Source organism: Schistocerca americana, chromosome X (assembly GCF_021461395.2).
Source record: "Schistocerca americana isolate TAMUIC-IGC-003095 chromosome X, iqSchAmer2.1, whole genome shotgun sequence".
Classification (NCBI taxonomy): Eukaryota; Metazoa; Arthropoda; class Insecta; order Orthoptera; family Acrididae; genus Schistocerca; species Schistocerca americana.
In genome coordinates, this window is record NC_060130.1 from 990,922,039 (window position 1) to 990,938,502 (window position 16,464).

At 42.8% G+C, this 16,464-nt stretch overlaps 1 protein-coding gene across 1 annotated transcript in view; it reads right to left on the reverse strand.

Annotated features, from left to right (window-relative positions):
* Nucleotides 1-648: 648 nt before the first annotated feature.
* The window catches only part of LOC124554811 (mediator of RNA polymerase II transcription subunit 26-like), a 51,075-nt gene continuing 35,259 nt past the window's right edge, over nt 649-16,464 (reverse strand). The window contains 1 exon segment of the mRNA XM_047128469.1: nt 649-6,391. Coding sequence (XP_046984425.1) covers nt 4,598-6,391 — 1,794 coding nt within the window. The 3' untranslated portion in view covers nt 649-4,597.

Here is a 16,464-nt window from a genome sequence, read left to right on the forward strand (position 1 = left end):
ACCTTTTTTATACCATGTGAAAATGACCTGACTGGTAACAAGTTCAATGGCTGAATGAATCCCCCTCTCAGCAACATAGATTACACTGTGTGGAACTTCCTGATACTTGAATCCAGACCCTCGCTTTTCTTGGGCAATGCTCTTAGCAACTGATTGATCCAGGCTTCAACTCCTACTCAGAAGATTTCTGATGTGCTTTGCTGGACTGACTCCTCAGAGAAATGGTTAAGCCACAGCTATCTTACACCTCTTCTTACATTCAAATTTTAGTACGGTATTGTAATTTTAAATATTTACTCTGATGCTGGGAGAAATATGACCTAAGATACAAACCTTAAAAACTGCAATGTTTATAAGACAATTTGGTTGTTCTTAATTCTAAATGTTGGAATTTAGAAAAAAAAACCTAAATTAGAACTGCCAAAGTACAGCTCACATCCTGATCTACAAGAAAATGAAGCTACTGAGTAAAGCAGATCGGTATCAGGCCTATTTCCTAGTGGAAGTGTACAGAAAATTATCAACTGAGTCACACATGGAGTAAAATCATAACTGCTTCAGTTCATTCTTTTTGAGTCAAATTATCCCTGAAGAACAGAAATAAAATACTATTTTACAATTGTCAATTAAAATGAAAAAGACTACAGATTAACTCAAAACAACTAAATTTAATATGAAAGAAATGTAAATTTAGAATCTGAATAATACTGCCATGTATAATATTACAAATGAGAAACTAAACCTCTAAATACTGCTGTTAGGGTGATTTATATGTACCAGAGCAGACAAGCTTCACTTCATTTATTGATGAACAATCCACAAATATCCTGTATTGTTCAATAACAATAGCAAAACACTTTTAGAAAAAACTTCCAAAATCACTCTCTAGATCTTAAAAATTAACATATCTGAAGGAACACAAATCATCTGGGTGCAGAAATTACTAATACCTACAAATATGGAATGAACAAAATATTCTGATATGATTAAAAATAAAATTTTAACCAACACAGAGTGGAGGTAAGGGAGGAGGAAACATTAGCTGAACTGTATAGCAACACTCAGTGTCTGGAGTTTGAATTCCAGAGCATTTTCACCTTGCTATGAATATCTAACAAATGCCTCTGCTGTTGCAAAAATTCTGGCAGTCTATTTTAAGGAATTACATTCTGACTTTGTACTTAAGTGGTAATGTTTGTTTTTACTTTCCCTATATCAATATTCAACCCAGCTTCTGAATATATGCTTAATACATTCATTACTATGAAAATCAAACAGTGCAGACAAGACTGCTAGCAAATAGAATGTACACTGTTTTTTTACAGTATAACTGTATACAACTCACAATCTAGCATTTTAACCTACATACAGCAGTGTGGCATATGAAGAAAAATGTTTTAACATAGGAAGTGCCTGAATTGTGGCAGCAGTTCTAAAGTCAAGCATACAGCAATAAGACAGACGTTATCACAGTTAAATACAAATATTCTAAAACTGATGTCATCATTTACAACCAGTTTTAAGGCACAGTCTAAAAAGTGAGATGTCTCTCAGAATTTTCTGTAATATAAACATACAATGTCAGTCTTTTGTATCAGTACCTTGGAACTATTTATCACAAGATGTAGAAGTGATTTTACTAACATATGTTCCATGAAGCAGTGACCTGCCAAACTGAATTAAGAAAGCTGCCTAGGATGGGAGAGGGAGAGGGAGAGGGAGAGGGAGAGGGAGAGGGAGAGGGAGAGGGAGGGGGGGGGGAGACTACTATGTGGAGGCACACGGGAAAAATGGGGTAAAAATTAGATAGTGGCATGAGAAAAGTGGAGAGAGAAGTCGTATTCTAAGGAGGGCAGATGGGGAACAGTGATGCAGAGTGGTGGAGTGAAGCAGGGGCGAAAGGTGAGGAAGTGGTGGAGTGAAGCAGGGGCGAAAGGTGAGGAAGTGGTGGAGTGAAGCAGGGACGAAAGGTGAGGAAGTGGTGGAGTGACGCAGGGGAAAAAAGGTGAGGAAGTGGTGGAGTGAAGCAGGGGCAAAAGGTGAGGAAGTGGTGGAGTGAAGCAGGGGCAAAACGTGAGAAGTGGTGGAGTGAAAGGGGGGGGGGGGGGAGGTGGCCAGATGGTGAGAAGTGGTGGAGTGGAGCAGGGAAAGAAGATGGGAAATGGTGGAGTGAAGGAGGACAGATGGTGAGAAATGGTGGAATGAAGGGGGAAAGATGGTGAGAAGTGGTGGAATGAAGGGGGGCGGATGGTGAGAAGTGGTGGAATGAAGGGGGGCAGATGGTGAGAAGTGGTGGAATGAAGGGGGGCAGATGGTGAGAAGTGGTGGAATGAAGGGGGGCAGATGGTGATAAGTGGTGGAGTGAAGAAGGGACAGAAGATGGGAAGTGGTGGAGTGAAGGGGGACGGATTACAAGTGATAGAGTGCAAGGGGAAAGATGAGAAGTGGTGGAGTGAAGCAGGGGCAAAAAGTGAGAAGTGGTGGAGTAAAAGAGTGACAGAAGCGATAAAATGGTGGAGTGAAAGGGTGGAGTAGAGGGGTGAAGTGCTGAAGTGAACAGGTATAGCTGGGGAGAAGTGAGGAAGTGAAGTGGAGGGAGGTGGTAAGTAGGGGGGAAGGAGGCCACACATCTGCTGTGTTATGTAGGTCTTACATTACTACTCACTGAGAAATTTTAAATTATTTCTTATGTAATAACTAAAATGCCGAGTCTACAGTGACACCTCAGTTGAACTGAAAGAAATTAAGCTACAATTTAAACTGATTTACTGTAAAGGAAAACAGCTATCTTGCCATTAGAAAAATATTTAATCAATTCCATAACATAAACTGATAAGTTTCTATTTACTATATACAGTTTAAATACAAATAATCTTTATCACAGTATCATGAGAACAGTAATGCTAGCTCAACAAGTACATAATTTTCAGCACAACGTTAACCGCAGGAGCTGCTTTATATTGCCCATTTTGATTATCATGGTTGAATATTAAAGCTTTGGCTAACTCACGAATGCAACAACATAATGGGCTTAAAATTATTGGCCTGCTAGAAATATTCCAACAACAAAACATAAGCAACATATTTATACTCTTTTGTAACTGTTGGACTGTCTGCATTACAGAGTTGGAACAAGTTTTCTGAATCCCTCCTCCTAGAATTCTGTTCCATATATTGAGACTGTAAAACTGAGATTTTTTTCTTTCATACATCAAAATTTAGCACAAATTAACAGTTTATGACATTAATTTAAAACATAGACTTTTCTGCACAAAATGGAAGTATACAGCATCAATTGAAAGTTTATTTGCTGAAATGAGTCGGGGATGATGGCACTTTAACACAATGGTCACATTTAACCTAACGAGAAAGAAGAAGAAGGGAAAAAAAGTAACAGAAACATGCTGTAGCTATTATGGGCAGCTGATATTTAAGTTATCTTTTTAAATCAATGTAGCAGAATTCATTATACGACAATGAATACACTGATAACTTGTGATACAAAATTCTGGAAAGTATCTCAGGAACTTTATATTATGAACCATTATCACCAATGATGTGGCATGACATACTAACAGTCTTCCAACAGAAAATTGCCACATAACAGAACAAAGAGTTCCAAATACTCAAGCTTGTCAGCCCACATGCGTTTATGCAAGGAAAACACTTTTCTTTCAGTTTAGAATTGAATGGCAGGCACCTTTTGACATGCAAATTACAAAAACTTGGTTTGTTGGTGTTGCTTATTGATTGGAACAGGTTTTTTATTTCTCCACAACGGAGGACTGAATAAATGTTAAAAACTACATAATTAAGTATCTTTAACATCACTGGCTGGTGTTAATGGTAATAATGAAAGGTGACAAATGTAAGCATTCTTCATCTCGTTGTATGCAGTTTAAGTAGCTATATGAATTCTGGCTTGATACGTTTCAAATACTGTTACCAAAAACTTGATTCTTGCAAGTAATTCACTTGGAAGAACTGAAGCATATCATTAAATAAAAAATGAAGTATAAATATATCTAAGTACTAAATCATTCCTCCAGTGAATGACAGGCAACTAGTAAAAGGCACAGGCAACTGTACAAAACTCTGAGTTACAATCGGACTCACTAGTAAATATGTATTAAGTTGATGCTTACAACAAATCAACATTGGGCAGTGTAGCCTATACAATATTAACAGTAACCCTACATTTGGCAACGATATCCAATTAAATATAGGGTACTTGACTTCCCAGCGTACGGAAAATGTGAGGTTGCAAATACAGGACGGGGCTGTCCTTTATGCCAATTATCACAAGCCATGTGCACACGGCACGTACTGTACCATAACTAGGCAAATGCACAAATCCCTGATATCGCTGTTGTATTTCTATCCTTCAGACCCCAGACAGCACCATAATTACACAATTCACGGCTGCAGTTTCACAAAATTACGGTCCATTTGCCAGTCTGCGTGACGACTAGCATACCACAGCCAATGGCGCAGTCACGGTTATCAGTCACAGGTGCGCATATTTCATATTCCGTACACGTCACTACTCAGTATCCGTGACATGCAACAATATAACAGCCAAATCAACCAAATCATCTTAGTCTATAATTGTATACGGTAGTATATGAAGCAACTCTCCAGCTGCAGTCGTCCGCGATACACACTCGTGCCATTCTCTAAACTTGCCATCGTGAGACACATTTCCAGTCACACCATCTATCTCGCCATCGAGAAGATCTTCTGCTTGGTAATCGCAATGGACAGACGGTGAGATCTCCTCTCGACACACTGCAGAGGCATCAATTGGAGGAAGCCTAGACATTATTTCTGCAATCTGAGCACAGATATCGCCCGATCTGGTGGAATCACTGACAGCGTTCAGCAGTGACGACACTGAGCGAGCTGGTGACAGTGAAGGTGAGGGAGTGGGCGACGGTGCAGGAGGGGGAGGTTTTACAGTTTGGGCTGCGGGAACAGAGCTCGCATCGATTCGAGACTGGCGTACCCGCTTCACCGAGGACAAATGCGTACTAGCAGTTTTCACAGATGGCATACTGATGACAGCAGTACCGACATCGTCTCTGAGTGGTGGTGTCGGGGAGGGAGTTGGTACAGATGGGGCAGGTGACGTACACAGGGTACGAGATACAGGTTCATGGGGTGGAACACCTGCGGTGTTAGAATGTACTTGTAGCTGATGAGGTCGCACTACAGGTGACAGCGGTTTCCGCACTACAGGAGATACCGGCTTCCGCACTACCAGAGACACTGGGGTCACAACTGCAGGAGACAGAGGTTGCCTCAGTGCTGGAGAGACGGGCTGTCTCACCGCCGGTGACACGGGCTGCCTCACCGCCGGAGACACGGGCTGCCTCCCCGCCGGAGACACGGGCTGCCTCACCGCCGGAGAAACGGGCTGCTTCACCGCCGGAGACACGGGCTGCCTCACCGCCGGAGACACGGGCTGCCTCACCGCCGGAGACACGGGCTGCCTCACCGCCGGAGACACTGGCTGCCTCACCGCCGGAGACACGGGCTGCCTCACCGCCGGAGACACGGGCTGCCTCACCGCCGGAGACACGGGCTGCCTCACCGCCGGAGACACGGGCTGCCTCACCGCCGGAGACACGGGCTGCCTCACCGCCGGAGACACGGGCTGCCTCACCGCAGGAGACACGGGCTGCCTCACCGCAGGAGACACGGGCTGCCTCAAAGCCGGAGACGAGGGCTGCCGTATTGCCGGAGACGCCCGAGCGTGCAATGCAGGAGATACCGGTTTTGGCTCCGGAGTCGTACTCGAAGGCGTGTACGATCCACTGCTGGTGCAAGAACTCAGACCGGCCAGCAGTTCCTGAGTAGTCTTCACACGCAGTGCTCGAGCTGCCGAAGCCAATTTCTTTTTGACTATGTCGTCATTATGACAGTTAGTTGAACGGTGAGCTCGGCGACGCCTACCAGTCGTCGCTGAGCCTTTAACGGCAGGGACACTTTCTATAGGATTGTCTGTTTCAAGCCCGCCATTCACTTGTCGTGCGACTTTAGCTGGAGGCTGACCTTCGTCCGAGTCATCTTTTCGGAGCCGCTTGTTGGCGGCAATGGTCCTCGGTACAGAGTCTGCATGGTGTGGAGGTCGACCGGGAGAGCCTGCTGGTGAATGGGGTCCCGGGCTAGCTCCGTGTCCAGGTGTGGGTCCACTTTGTACTGGACTTGCTCCTGCACTGGCACACGCACTTGCACCAACACTCGCACCGTTCACTCTATGTGCAGGACTTTGTCGCTCCGGCATGATCATGTGACGCCACTGACGAACCAGACCTTTGGCACGTTTTGCAAGCATTTCGTCGGTTGTCTTCTTTCGTAGTTCATTGATGTATCGTCCCAGCCGTGTAGTCTAAAAAAAGGAAAGAACATTCTGGAGATGATAACAGTAGAAACCGTAAATTTCAATGATTCAGCTCATATACTGCAAGTAGACTGAAATCAGTGTATGACAGATCAAAGCTATGATGGTTTACACATTACTAATTCATAGTCAAATAGTCTATATCCTGAAAGTACCATTACATACAAAGTTGCTGATTGTAGAAAAGAGTAACATATGAATGCATGATTTATCATACTAATACCTCTTGTTGCATTATGTACAGCCAACACATGGCCAAGATTATAGAAGTAGGAGTATCGATTGACATGTAAATGTAAGGTTCCTTTGCTGAGGCTTTATGGCAATGAAATGAATAAAAAAAATTGTAGAAATTCCAGAAGTTAAATGCTTAGCTCAAGTTCAACGTAGTCATACGAGGAGCTCAAAATCATCCATCATCTCTCTACAAAAAACAATTTTTTTACAATACTACATCAACATTTACACAAAACCAAAGTGCAAAGGACGTCATGCTTTTACAAAAGTTTTCTAGATATTTAGCAAAAGAAATGTATCTTAGAAATTTTGCCACAAATGAAAAAGAAAACTTACTTTATTGCAAGATATCATTTTTGTACATGAGAGGTATTGCATAGTCATGTAATAATGACGTGGCTCTCAAACAAATGACAGGTAGATGAAATGACTACAAGGAAACTGTATGCCCCTTGCTGTATCAGGAATAGTCATTCTATTAGTAACTACAGATGGGGCTTCAGAATCCATTCTTGCAAATATGTCAAGAGTTACTACCTCTTCAAGTTATATGTAGCTATTTAAAAATAATTCTCACAGGTATCTGAACTTGCAGTAAAATAAACACAGGGGACGCCAACTCCAAACTCTTTTTCATATTATTTTACTACGGGTTGGTCATGTTTCAGAAATAAGTACAAAGAGGCTTGTCTTATAGAACTCATAATGGGTATAACTAATAGAATATCAAGTACTGAAATTGCAAATCTAAAAGAAGCCAAGACATATATTATCAAAAAGTTTAATGAAGGCGAAAACAGCCTTTTTTTTATTAGGTTTTTAGTGGTCTTGTGGGTAAGGAAGTTCTGTCAGCATGAAATATTAAAATATGTATGCACCCCCTAGAACATAATCCAACATACAACTCCAAATTACATCCTATACTAATATTTGTTACATATGTTATACACAGGCTAATCCTATCTTTCGAAATAGCAAACATGAATGTCCTCCAGTAAAAGCAAGAAAAACGTGATGCACTCATAAGTAGTATTACACAAGAACTAGACACTGTGGAGTCCTCTTCCTGGAAGAATCAGCATATATTCACTGATCAGCCAGAACATTATGACCACTGACCTACTGTCGATATAAATCTGTCTAGGTGTTAGCAGCTACACCTGGTGAGGAATGACTGCTAGTCAGCCACATGCATGGTGCATGTAGTATCAGTGAGCTTGCTGTCTGTGTGTAGAATGGGGAAGGTTCATGATCTATCTGACTTTGACTGAGGGCAGATTGTGATGGCTCAGAGGCTCAGCACAAGCTCTTCTGAAACTGCACAACTTGTTGGGTGTACGAGGAGTGCTGTGATAAGTGTTTTCAACACATGGCAAAACCAAAGTGAAACCATATCCAGACGTCATGGGGTTTGCGGCCACCTGTCATTACAGATGTCGGACGTCGTAGTCTGGGCAGACTGGTAAAACAGGACAGGTGACAAACTGTTGCGGAACTTACATCAGACTTTAATGCTGGGTAAAGTACAAGTGTGCCTGAACACAAAGTGCATCGAACATTCCTAATGATGGGCCTCTGCAGCCGAAGACACATTCATGTGCCAATGTTAACACCACGACATCAGCAACTGTGAACAAAATGGGTGCGCGACCATTGGCACTGGACACTGGCGCAGTGGCAGAGTGTTGCAGGGTCTGATGAATTCCAATAACTTATTCATCATGCCAATTGGAGGGTGCAAATAAGTTATCCTCCTGGGAAACAGCTCCTCGACACCTGTACTGCGGAACGGAGACAAGGTGGCAGCGGCTCCAGTATGCTCTGGGAAACATTCACTCAGGCATCCATGGGTCCAGTGCAGCTGGTGCAAAGCCAAGTAGTATCGTACACTGGTTGCAGACCACGTACACCCCTTCATCTCATGTTTTCCATTGGCAGTGGCATTTTTTCAACAAGATAATGTGCCACATCACAAGGCCAGGAGTGTGACAGGGTGTTTTGAGGAACACAGTGCCCAGTTTCAATTGATGTGCTGCCCCCCCCCCCCCCTTCCCAGCTCACCAGATCTCAACCTGATCACATCTGAGATGTCATTGAGCCTAGTGTCAGAGCTCACTGCCCATCCCCCCCCCCCCCCCTTCCCCGGCACTTATGGAATTAGGTGACTTGTGTATACAGATGTGGTGCCAACTCCCTCCAGTGACCCACCAAGATCTCACGGCCATGATGCAACACAGCTGTCATCTGTGCCAAAGATGGACATATCAGCTATTTGGTAGGTTTTCATATTATTCTGGACGGTCAATGTATAAATAAAACCACGGTGACAGAACATATGTACCACACCCATAGTACTGGTTACACCCACCGAAACTTACTTTTTTGCTATTCCAGCTACTTATTCACATATACAGGGTGATTCTTTTCCACCGTGTGCAGACTCTAGGGATTGATTGATGAGAGGATACAGAACAAAAAACGTCTAATGATTATGGCCTAATACACGCTGCACCATGCAGCCACATTTCAGTATGAATGGTTACCTCTTAGAGGGTGGTACTGTTCCTCATACGGCATGCCCTAGTGCCCTGTCCTGCCATAGTAATTTATAATGTTGTGTCCTATTCACTTCTCTTGGTGACTCACCTTGCTGTGGATGTGAGAAAGTGTTGTACCCAATGGTTCCGTGCTCAAATCAAGACCTTGCCGACATGGTGTTTATTTACAGAAAGGCAAATGGCAATGGGTGGTGGGCAGCAAGGTTGTATCACGAGACCTATCTTCCCTCCCCCCCCCCCCCCTCCCCCCCCCCCCCCCACGATGTCAACCACAGCATTGAATGTTTGCAGCAGCACTTCAGGAAACAAGATCATGAGGGATGTACCTGAAATGTTTGGACACTAGACGTGGAGGAAAATGTGATTAACACTGTGGAAGGTGACTGCCGTGTCAGTATCAGGCAGTTGGCTCGCCAGTGCAGGGCAAGCCAGATGACTCTGTGGGACATTCTCCATGACAATTGTTACTACTCTTATCACTTACAGCATGTGCAGGGTTTACTAGTGACAGACTTTCCACATCGGGAGCAGTTTTGTCACTGGTTTCTTCATGAGGCAACCATGATTCTGGGGTTTGTCTCATCCAGCCTATTCACAAGCCACCTTTACGCAGTGTGGTGGCTTCAACTTTCATAACAGTCATATGTGGGATAGTATGCAGAACCCACATGGTATGGTGAGACAGAATCGTCAGCATTGGTGCAAGTGGAATGTAAGGGGCCAGGATAATTGGAGACTGTATTTTGGGATCAGTCTTCCTTCCATGTTGCCTAGCAGGCTAGGTCCAGTTGCATGATCTGCTCATTCACTAGATCACAACCGATCAATTTCTGGTTATGGGGCCATCTCCAAAGTATCGTGTATGCTGAGCCCATTACAGATGTGGAGACACTGGAGCGGTGTATTCATGCTGCCTTTGACACTGTTCTGATGCAGCCTGGCTGATGTGAACATAGGCATGTACACACATGCGTGGAGGCACATGGAAACCATTTTCAACACATACTGTAACTATGGCTGCATGGTGCAGCGCATACTAGACTGCATACTCTGTAACAATGTACGACTGAATAAATGGTCTCTAGCATAGAAACCCTGCATATACAGACATAAGATCATTACACCTTTTTTGTTCCGTATCCTCTCATTGATCAATCCCTAGAGTTTGTTAATGGTAGAAAAAATCATCCTGTATATACAAATTGGGTGACAGCACAACATGGAGAAGGATTCCCCACACAGGCCTTATTGACATGCGGATTGGTTAACAAGTTATGGAGTTCGGCGTAACCACATCAGTTAGCTGCTGAGAGTGGCTTTTGACCTAGAGTTTTGCAGTATCTCAAGCACTGTAGCCATCTATCTGCCAAACAAAGCAACTTTATTTGCAAAATGACAACAGCTATGTACACTCATTGCTTACAACTGTTCTTACACAACACACTAAAAGTAGTGAAACATAATTAAAGCACAACATAGCAACTGAAATACATTTACTCTGTGGTAAATATAGTTCCCTGTTTTCCATCACATGTGAAACTAAATAATACACTTTACTAGCAGTTCTGTTTCAGGGTCGTTTGCCACCACATTCAATGAGAATTTTAATTTCTTACTTAGCTAATAACTCTAAGCTGTGTTGTCCATAAACAGTGAAAGGCCTTGCTACTGATGAACAGTTGTAGTATAGTCATTCGAATGATTCAGCAACACTTACGAAAGCAACTGTGTAGGGACAATGCCACCGTATGTTACCACAGATGCTTGAAAGTCACTGTCCACAGAAAAGTGTCAAATTGCTAACTTTTGCACAGTGATGGACTTCGGGTTCAATTTAAAGTTGAAAACCTAAAAAAGCAAATGGCTCCAAGACATTCATTTATCATCACTGCACTAAGCTGTCCAGTATGAATTTTTAGTGCTATCAGGGTGATACAATGTGTTAGAAAATTGGAGTGAGTATCTTCTGTTCTTCATGTCTGTTAACTATGTTACTTCAAATTAATTTAACATGTTCTGAAACTTTGGTCCTGTGTAATTATTGACAGTCAAGAATGTAGATTTCTAACAGCATGTTAAATACCCAAAGCATTGTAGAATGTTTAGAGAAAGATACAGATATAATAAACTTACAATTTGATCATTAAGGATCACTTACAATAAGTACAATATGATTAGAAGTATCTGTTACTTGACACTTCACACCTTGGGACACAGTTGCTCCACAGCTCTTAAAATGACAAGTGTACTGTCTGTCATTACCAAAGTGGCACAACAAACTGCCATTTCACTTGCAGTCTTTGAGTAATGCAATGTATGAACATAACACTTTATCTGGCACTGCCCAGCACCCCATTCAGCTGTAGCAGGCAAAACTGCATTCTGTCCATGCTGGGCAACCTTCTCGCTACAGTTCACGATTAACTGATGTGCAGCTGATTGCCAATGTGGCAATACTGTTATAGCACATAACATATGCCAAAAAACAGGAAGCTTAAATCTGAGTGTAATAAATTTGCTGCAGTAGTTAACACAGTACAAGTCTGTGGTCAATTTGACCATCTTACATTGGGTGCATTAACTCACTGATTTACCATCATACTTAGTCCCTATGGCTGCAGTAATCAGCAGCAACATTTTGTGGTTGAGACAGTAGTTCCACTTCCTAGCAAATAGCAATGGTATGTTATTATTTGGATTAAAAAATCAATCAAAAGTCATTTCCAGTAATGCCTGATGCATTGAGTGCCTTTTTTATTTGTGGGCACATATACTGTATATGTTACATAAATGTTGTCTATTCTTTTCATTTCATGAAGCTTTCTCATCAGGAATGTGTAAGTGGTGTTTCGAAATCCCAAATTGATGGATATGAAACAAATGTGCAGTCCTACAGTCAGCTCCAACTCAATAAAAAAATGCGCATGGTGGTAGTTCTATACAGAGATTCAGCTCCAATGACATCACATCATTGGTGACTGCTGTGAAAATTCTGTTGCTGACAATATGCCTGCAGATTCTTTGTACAGTTTTCATATACAGCATTTTTTGACATAGCAACATATAAGGGCCATTTCAATAAATGTTGAGGAGAACCAAAATAACTCTGCACGTGTATTTCTAACATACCAGTGGACCAGATGTTTCAGAAAATCTATTTCTTTTGTTATCATTCTTAATAATAAAACTGTTCCACCTTTGTCAATGGGTCACTATTTATTTATAAGTGAGTCCACAGATTTCACAAAATGCTCAGATGGCATACAAAGAGATTCATAAAAATTAAGTTTTTGTTTATTGATGTAAAAAGACATGTTTTCCTGTTTCCATGCTAAGAGTAAAAAAAAACATAATGTATGTCTTTTCGCTTTCAACAAAATAACTGCTATGCTCTATATAGGATTCAGGTACTGGAAACTTATTCATGAGGAACATGGATTCAAATTACCCTAGCAACCATGACTTATTGAACTGACTGTCTTTTAATGTTCATACCCATCAGCAATTGACATCTTTGGAAAGTACATCTACAAACATACTCCGCAAGCCACCGTATGGTGCACGGCAGAGGATAAAATGTATCACTACTAGTCAATTTCCTGTCCTGTTCCAGTCACAAATACGGGGAGAGAGGGGGAGGGGGGGGATGACTGTTGAAAACCTCCATTCGAGCCCAAATTCCTTGCATCTTATATTTGTGGTCCTTACACAAAATGTACATTTGCAGCACTAGAATCATTCTGCAGCCAGCCTCAAATGCTGGTTCTCTAAATTTCTGCAACAGTGCCTTGCGTAAAGAGTGCCGTCTTCCCTCCATGGATTCACATTTCAGTTCCCCAGGCATCTCCATAATATTTGCATGCTGAACGAACCTACCGGTAACAAGTCAAGCAGTATCCTCTGAATTGCTTCAATGTCTCTCTTTAATCTGACCTGGTGGGGATCCCAAACACATGACCATTACTCAAGAATGGGTTGCACTAACGTTTACGGATGAGCTACACTTTCGCAAAATGCGCCCAATAAAACTAAGTCAAATATACACATTCCCTACCACCAATCTGATGTGCTCATTCCGTTTCATAGCACTTTGCAACATTACACATAAATATTTAGTCAATGTGACTGTCAAGCAGCGCCTACTAATGCTGTACACGAACTGCACATGAACTTACATTTTTGTACATTTTTGCCATTCATCACACCAACTTGAAATTTTGTCTATGTCATCTTGTAACTCCTATAGTCACTCAACAACGAAACCTTTCCTTACACCACCCTGCCCATCAGATCACTTACGTATATAGAGAATAAGAGCAGTTCTATCACACTTCTCTGGGACACTACTAATGATACCCTGGTCTCTGATGAACAAGTACTGTCGAGGATAACATATTAGGTTCTATTACTTAAAAACCCTTCGAGCCACTTGCTCATTTGGAAACCTTTGTTGTTGTTGTTGTTGTTGTTGTTGTTGTTGTCATGGTTTTAGGGTGCAAAACTGCTATGGTCATCAGCACCCGGTCTGTGGCTTAGGGAAAGGTAAGAAAACAAATTGGAAATCAGCACCAATGGGAGCGAAACTCAAAAAGTGAGGAAACTAAAAAGCAGAAGGAAAGCTGAGAAAACCACTATAGAAGGGGGGTTGTTTTCCCCAAAAAGAGCTTCAAATGACCGACGTCATCTCACTGACACTGATAAACTCGAGGACGCGAAGATATATCAGGCGACAGCTGTAGACAGGCGCATAGCAGAGTAAAATAGGTGCACTGAAGTAAAAGATGTCTCACCGTCCACAGTTGAGAGCAGTGGGTACAAAGCGGGGGAGGATCGCACCTCAAAAGATGTCGATAGCTAAAAAGACAGTGCCCTATCCGGTGTCTAGTTAAAATTACCTCCTCCCGACGACGAGTTCGGGAGGAAGAGGTCCAAGCACAGGGAAGAACTTTCATGTCCTGCAATTTATTATTGGGAAGTGTACACCAATGTGTGTGCCATAAAAGAGCAACACGACGACATAAAACACTCTACAGATTGGCAAAGGGAACCATGCAAACAGCAGGCTGAAGAAGAGAGTTTGCAGCCTATATCGGCCGCCTCGTTTCCACGGATACCAATGTGTCCTGAGACCCAGAGGAATGCCACAGAGACGCCCCCCAAGTGGAGGCAGTGCTGAATCCGGTGGACCAGAGGGTGGACAGGGTAAAGATCTTGGAGACTGAGGAGAGAGCTGAGCAAATCTGAGCATATAATATACTGCATGTGCTGATGGCGACTGATGGACAGCCTGGAGAACAGCGTAAAGTTACGCAGTAAAAACCGAACACTGGTTGGGAAGCCGAAATCAATTAGGGGTGTCGCCAACAATATAGGCACTCCCAACACCAAATGATGTTTTTGAGCCATCAGTGTAAATAAATGTGGCATCCTTCATTTGTGCACATAGAGCAGCAAATGCCCGACAATAAACGAGAGAAGGGCGTATCATCCTTGGGAAGCTGACAAAGTCACAGAGCAGGCAGGTCTGGGGCAGAGCCAAGGTGGTGCCGCACCCACAGTTGTGAAGAAAGTTTTAGGAAAGTGGAAGGAAAGAGAACGTAGCAGTTGATGGAAGCGGACTCCCGGTGGTATTATAGAGGAAGGGCGGTCTGCATACCCTAAATCCAAGGAGGCGTTGAAAGAAAAAGGTCATGGGCCGAATTAGCAGGCATGGAAGACAGAAGTACAGCTCGCCTATTGGACAGTGGAGGTTCAGCAGTCTCAGCATAATGGCTTTCCACAGGGCTGGTGTAAAAAGCTCCAGACTCTAAACACAATCCACGGTGGTGGGCAGAGTCGAGACACCGAAGAATAGATGGCTGAGCAGAGGAGTAAACTATGCTTCTATAGTCAAATTTCGAGTGCACTAAGGCGCGACAGAGGCGGAGTATTTGCGCTCTGTAATAAATTTAATAGATTTCAGCGGTGTTGTGTGCCGTTTGTGGCGAAATAACGACTTAATAAACTTTTGTAATCGTTCGCTCGCTGTGTTTTATAGAGTTTTCAGTGTGTTGAAGTCGTTTAGTAAATTTCGTGCTTTAGTTTTCAACTGACATTTATTATTCTTTCTAGTGAAATATTTCAGTAAAATTTTCATTTAGTGTTATAACTTCGCTTAGTGTTACAGTGGTCATTTTAATTTTTTGGTTGTAGCTAATGATTTTGTTAAGTTTTGCTGGTATTGGTATCGGCTGTGTTGTAGTAGTATTAGTACAAGTAGCTGCTTTCTTAGTAGGCAAAGAATTTCGTGACCATTATTGTTAGTTCTTAAATAGTTCTACTGGTGTAACTGAACTTTGGTAATGTAGACGTTTAGTTTCTTTTCAGCAACTGTAAAATTTACCATGTGTGAAAAGTGTGGGCTCTGTCGTAGGTTTGTGAGTAGTGGGTTACGGTGTGGGATTTGTTCAAAGTATTTTCATTGGGGGGGAATGCAGTGGGGAAGCCAGTGGTCATTTTAGGGAGATCCTCTCCTGGGAATGTAGAATCTGTAGTAGAAACAAGTTAATAGAGGAGCAGGAGCGTAAGATCTGTCCCCTTCAGGTGCAGTTACAATGCACAAAAGAGGAACTAGATAGGTTGAGGAGGGTGAAAGGTGGTGGGGAATGGGAACTGGCAGTTGGCAAGAAGGTAGCTAGGAAGAGGAGGTATTCAGACAGTTTTACTTTGCATACATGCAATAGATACGACCAACTGTCAGAGTTGAGTGGAGAGGAGCTTCGTGTAGCCGTAGATGTAGGTAACTTGCAGCAGTCTTCAGCAATTAGGAGGCCTAGGTTAGTTGCAAAGTCTAGCAGAATAAAGGTTCTGCTGCTAGGTAGTTCCCACGGTAGAGGTGTGGGCCAGCAGTTGTAGGAAGTGTTGGGGAGTGAGTACCAGGTCACCAGCATTGTGAAGCCTAGTGCAGGGTTGGCTCAGGTGACTGAAAGCATAGGGGAGTTATGTAAGAATTTTACGAAAGAGGATCAGGTAGTGATAGTGGGTGGAGCAGGGAACAGTCTCGATAGGGACGGGGAATATGATGTCAGTGGTGACTTGGTTAAGATAGCTACTTAAACTGGTGGCACTAATGTGCATTTCGTGCAACTGTTTCAGTGTCATGATCGGCCTCACCTTAATGCGGCTGTTAGGCGCGTTAATGTGGGGCTGGGGAGGGCACTGATGGCGGAGGGCATGGATCACATCTCAGTGGTGCCAGTTGGGTCTATCAGTAGATGGGGTTTCACT